General features: G+C 42.2%; 1 protein-coding gene across 1 annotated transcript in view; it reads right to left on the minus strand.

Moving 5' to 3' along the window:
- The window catches only part of LOC106807353 (isocitrate dehydrogenase [NAD] subunit alpha, mitochondrial-like), a 35,319-nt gene that overhangs the window by 16,595 nt on the left and 12,591 nt on the right, over positions 1-6,133 (minus strand). The window contains exons 8-12 of the mRNA XM_014809664.1: positions 5,262-5,352; positions 3,507-3,641; positions 3,077-3,249; positions 2,822-2,951; positions 229-362 (exon numbers count right to left, since the gene is read on the minus strand). Of these exons, the coding sequence (XP_014665150.1) occupies positions 229-362; positions 2,822-2,951; positions 3,077-3,249; positions 3,507-3,641; positions 5,262-5,352 (663 nt within the window). The remainder of the gene's footprint in view (positions 1-228; positions 363-2,821; positions 2,952-3,076; positions 3,250-3,506; positions 3,642-5,261; positions 5,353-6,133) is intronic.

A 6,133-nucleotide genomic window follows, 5' to 3' on the forward strand; every position in this document is an offset into this window, starting at 1 on the left:
CTACTCCACTAACGAGTCTAGGGAGTTGCCTATGCCTACTCCCTAACCCTAACCTTAACCCTAACCATATCAAATAGTTACCAGGGTACGTTCCGGCAGTACCCTGGAGGACATAGACCCTATGAGCGCTACTTAGATGCCAGTACTGTTAGTACAGTTTTTTACTAGACAACACTGGCTAATAAAATCAGTTGTCAAGCTATATTTGCCCACATGAACTATGCTCACATGATGTTGGCCTTATGGACAGCTGTGACCATACTCCTGTTGTTCGACTCTGCAAACTTGAAGGCAAACTCAGCTACACGTCTTGAGGCTGTCTCAGTGATTAGTTTGATGCTCTGCACAACGCCATCAACAATCTGCAACATACAAAATTATTGTAGCATGATTGTGACCTTCCTAGTATGATAGACGATATAGAGAAGAATAGATAATAAACTAGGAAGTTTCTAGCTAGATTTTACATACTTTCTAGTACTCTATTCACATAGGAGTATACTCTAGATACTACTATCATGTAACATCAGCATTCCCTCAGGTTTGCACATGTGCTGCACAGGCTGGCTTGACCTGAAAATGTGACCCCACTAGACCTCCACACAGAGGCTGCATATACTTATTTATAGACTCAACAGATGTCCAAGCACACACATGCATTGGCAGCTCCCATGAACATGGCTTCAAATAGTGCATTTTAGTTCCATAACTAACTAGTTGCAAGCAGATTTATGAAAGATACCATTAAAATTATAAATTAGAGATGGTCAGAATGAACGTCCATGCCGGTTTTACCCTGACCTGTGGAAATCTTAATGAACACCTGGTAACCATGCTCAATTTCTATCTTTTAAGACAAGCTCATTTAAACAAGAGCCGCAGAGCGTCTGGGCTCATCTGGGGTCTGTTGCTACGGTTATAAACGTAAAATTTCAGTCGTGCGTAATGACACATTTGTTAGGCGCAGATATGCAGATACGCAGTTGCGTACACTGCATGTAGATTTCTCTCTTTCTCGAGGCTGTAGCGCTGCCGGACGAGGCTGTGCGACTGATTGACTATACAGATGTCTGATTGTCTATCAGACTGATTGTCTATCAGACTGATTGTCTGATGGTCTTCTAACCCTAGCAAGACCGTTTCGTTGAGCTAGCAAGGCGGTAACGTTTTTATATAACTTCACATAAATGTTTATACTATATATGTTAATTCGGGTGGCACTCCGGCAGCCCAGTTTATACTATGTTAACTCGGGTTTCCCAGCAGCGGCCAGCGATGGTAGAAAATTATGAAAAATTGCTCTAAAAAGCTGCTTGTCCGGCGGACAAGCTACCGGACAGATCTACTTGTCCTCCGTGGAAATGGACAAGTACGGACAAACGGATAGCCCTTATTTCGAACACTGGGATGGCCTGATGGTATCAGGAATCTTCTCAAAGAAATGTTCGTTGGGATCGTTATGAAAGTTGCCACGAGATGGCGCGTACATTCGAGTGTCTTAAGATTAAAGATGAAAGCTCCCATCGTACGTAATATAGCAACAACTATTTGCAAGACAGAATAGGTAAGCACTCATCCATTTACCAACGCAAGCCTACAGGCTGAAATAGAGAGCTGCCACCTGTAACTAATTAATGCAGGCAAAAACTACACCGTACTATCACCACCACATGCACTGGCAGTGGCCACTGGCAGTGGTATAATTAAGTTACATGTAACACACTGACAGTACAGAATGCCATAGAAATTATACGATTTAAGGAGCATAAACCTTCTTCAACGCAAATTTAGCTTTTGAAATTTCACATGTGACATTGTACGCCCGTCATAACTCCAGCGCACTGTCATAGATTCTACATAGCCAAACCCAGGCAGTCATAATTCTTCTAACAAGTAAACAGATGCCAAGTGTAATTAAACCCTCTCCATGTTGAAGGTCAAAAGGTTAATACACACCTCACCTTTGCATCGACCACCTCAGCAGAAAGTATAAGCATTTCATGAGGTCTTTCACATAAAAGCCATAAAATGGTAGGTCACCCCGCCTGAAACAAAAAAGTAATTTTCAATCGCCATCCGTCAGACGCATGTCCTCAGAAAAATGTCTAAAAAGTCTGCCTCTGTGCCCCCATTGACTTATCTGACCTTGTGACTTCCACAATTTTGCTGGCACCACGTGATCGGCCTTTTCCCTAACCATGATGCTATACAGCCGACTAATCAACGAGCCTAGTGGAGCCGTTTAGATTTGTGGCGCGCAATTCTGTCATTACCGCTCCCTAATACCATAGTTAAGGAGGGAATGTTCCCACCTTCGATTTTTACACCTACGTTTGAACCTTTGAACCTTTGACCCCCCCAGCTTCCGTTTCGGATTCCCCCCCAGTGCAGGGCCGACGCCCGGGGCCCTCAACATTAGTTTTATGATGGTGGCATTTGACCCAGAACACGTCGCGTAACCGTTCCGACTTTGCGAATCCAATGGACGTACGAGTCGTTAGATTTGTGGCACGAACTGTTGACGCAGACGGCACGCACAGACCACGCACGGAAGATCATGCGATTCTACAAGCTGCATCTGACTATGTCAGATGAGCTAAAAATGAAGATAACACATTATTAAGCATTTATACATATCACATTTAAAAAAATATGTTAATTGCCTTTTATTACTTGATTGGGGAATATATAGGTTGAGGCAAGGTGGAAGGTTAAGGTGGAAAAAGCAAACTGCCTTAGCAGAATACATGTTCAACTTCTAAACTACAGATACAGAATAAATAATTCTTCAATATGATTTAAATTTCCTACGACAACTTACAATGTGCTCAATGCCACTGTATTCGCCTTCAGTGTTTTCACGTATAGTCACCAAGTCAACATTGTCATAGGGAGTCTTGTATCCTTCAATGGACCGACATGGCCTCACATTTGCATATAGGTTGAAGGTCCTGCACATACAAAAATTTATTATCTACTAACTAAATTTGTTTTTATCTAAAATATTGACCAATTACATTTCAAAAGATTTCTTTTTTGTGCAATCATGCAGGAGATGTTCTCCTATTGAACTCACTTTCGAAGTGCTAGATTTAGTGACTGGTGACCCTTGCCAATGGGTGTTGCCAATGGTCCTTTTAGACCAATCTTATTCTTGTTTACAGACTCTATGGCTTTCTGTGGAATGACCATCCGTCCATCTGGTGCCTTGACTGGAGTGACATCTACTGGCTCCCATGCAATCGGAACCTGTATATATACAATACCAATACTATTATACCATCACAATATTACTACGTTTGCATTCTGCTAAGCCTTGCTAATATCGTTTTTGTAATGCTGGACTATGGTGACAAGGAGTTCAAATCACTCCTGAACACAGATGAATGACAAGCTATAATTTGCTACCATGATAAATAAGTGTGAACATCAGGAAAATCACTTGTGCATAAAATTCAACAAGTCTAAAGCTCTATTGATAGAAAATATTAGTTACAAAAGTATACCTTTGCAGCTTCAAAGATTTGCTTAACAGCTTCAGAGATTTCTGGTCCAATGCCATCACCAGGGATAAGTGTGACAGTGCGCAACTCTTGCGAATAGTTACGAAGTCCTAAGTGTGTTCGTCTCAGCCCCTTGCCCTAATTGAAATACGTATCAGCGCAAGTTATTAGTGATGACAATTTACCTACAAACAGCAGCATGATTGACAGGCGGCTCTAGCCAATCAGCATTGTGAGATGACATTGAAAAACAATGCTTTGTAACAATGCCCAGTAAAGTCAACATTTGACGAGCAGATGCATAAGCACTGTCACTCTCAATAACCTCATAAATAATAGTATTTACAAGTCCAAGGGAATATAACAAAGATGGAGAGACAAGTTGTTCCAATCGACAGATCAACACTGCGGATTGCAGTGGAAAAAGCAGCATATTTGCAATTTACTATAGACAAAGGGAGAGAATTCTAATACGGAATGACAAAAACAGAAAAAGCTAAACTTAAAGGGATCCTTAGAAGCTGGCACAGGTCGAAATAAATGATCAAATTCTTACAAATATTTGGGTGTTATTATTAGTAGCGATCATCGCTGGAATGCCCACATTGATTAGATTTGTAAGAAAGCATCTCGTTCCTTTGATATGTTACAGTGTAACCTTAGCTTTGCCAATTCTAAAACTCAGTCCCTGGCTTTTCTATGGTTCTGCCCATATTAGAATATATGCTTTGCCAGGCTGGTGCCCCTGCTATACTCTAAAATCTGCCCTGTGCCCCATTGACCTTTGACCTCCAATTTCGGCACAGTGATGGCTTTTCCTACCATGATGCTGTACACCGACTATCACGAGCCTAGGTCGAGCCGTTTAGATTTGTGCCACAATTCTGCATTTCCTCCCTATACCTTAAGTTAAGGAGGGAATGTTCCCCCTTCATTTACACCTCTTGACTTTTGACCTTTGACCCCCCAGCTTTGACATCCCAACTCGTTTTGACGATCCCCCCCGACGTCCCGAATATCGTGACCGTACGTCAAGCGGTTAAGATTTGTGCCAAACTGTTGACGCACGGACGGACGGACAGACGGACGGACGGACGCACGACCGGACGGACGCACGCTCATGCGATTCTACAAGCTGCATCTGACTATGTCAGATGAGCTAATAATATTATATCAATATAATAGGTTAGGGTTAGGGTTAGGGTTAGGGTTAGGGTTAGGATTAGGGTTTGGGTTAGGGTTAGGCACATTGGTTTTATTGGGACCCATGTTCTCTATCCTTGGGCCGATGATTCAGTGCTACGATGCGAACAGGCTTCATCAACTTCAAGCGCTACGACAGTAGTATAGACAGTAGTATAGACGTCGTTTATATCAATATAATAGGTTAGGGTTATGGTTAGGGTTATGGTTAGGGTTAGGATTAGGGTTTGGGTTAGGGTTAGGATTAGGGTTTGGGTTAGGGTTAGGATTAGGGTTTGGGTTAGGGTTAGGCACATTGGTTTTATTGGGACCCATGTTCTCTATCCTTGGGCCGATGATTCAGTGCTACGATGCGAACTAGCTTCATCAACTTCAAGCAAGCGGCTTCATTGTCACTATCTATTAGTATTATACATTAATTAGAAGCCCTATAATATCGCGTTGACATAATAAAAGATAAAATACTGCACACGGTCAACTAGCACAATAATTGGTAAACGCAAGTAGATAGATGCAAGTAGAGTACTGTATATATAGTGACTGTTAGTGTATTACCAAATGCTGCAAGATTTTCGACGCCATCTTTCTGATAACAAAAAGTGACGTCACATGATGACGATGCCGGTTGGTCAGCGTACTCAGAAAACTTATAATTATTTTTACCGCGGTAAAATTATATCCCTTTTTAGCTAATCATAAGCCTTGCTACACATTGTAAGCAGTTAATTTTTTCCGCGGTAGAAACATAAATAAACCGCATAAAAATTATTTTTACCGCAGTTAAATTATCACTTTTTACCCAGCCAAAATCCGTGCTACATATCACAATGTCTATCGCATATAAACACAATGAAGCAGATAATTAAGCCACCATATATCGCCGGTCAAGAGAATTGCCAAAATTAGCTCATGAAATAGTCATGAAATAGTGAAATTCTAAGTAACTTCCCTTCTTAATACGCTCTTGATATAATATTATATTAATAATAATATACGTCGTATATCGCTATCAGCATTTACCATTTAGATCAAACGTTAGCACAAAAACGTTATTATGAACTAGGTAATGTTATGGTTCAGATGCACACACACACGCGCGCGCACGCACGCACTCACTCATGATCATGCGCATACACGCACGCATGCATCCACGCACACGAGCATACAGGCACACGCACGCTCACGCACACACACGCACACGCGCACGAATACACGCACGCGTGCATACACGCATGCATGCACGCACATGCATACACGTGCACACGCCTGCCTAGGCAGGCCTACACACACACACGCACGTGTGTACACACGCATGGATAAACGCACACAAGCATGCACGCACGCGCACACGCGCACACACATGCATGCAATACATGCACGCACGCGCACACGCGCACACACATGCATGCAATACATGCACGCACGCG

The sequence above is a fragment of the Priapulus caudatus genome, unplaced genomic scaffold (assembly GCF_000485595.1).
Source record: "Priapulus caudatus unplaced genomic scaffold, Priapulus_caudatus-5.0.1 Scaffold11, whole genome shotgun sequence".
Taxonomy (NCBI): Eukaryota; Metazoa; Priapulida; class Priapulimorpha; order Priapulimorphida; family Priapulidae; genus Priapulus; species Priapulus caudatus.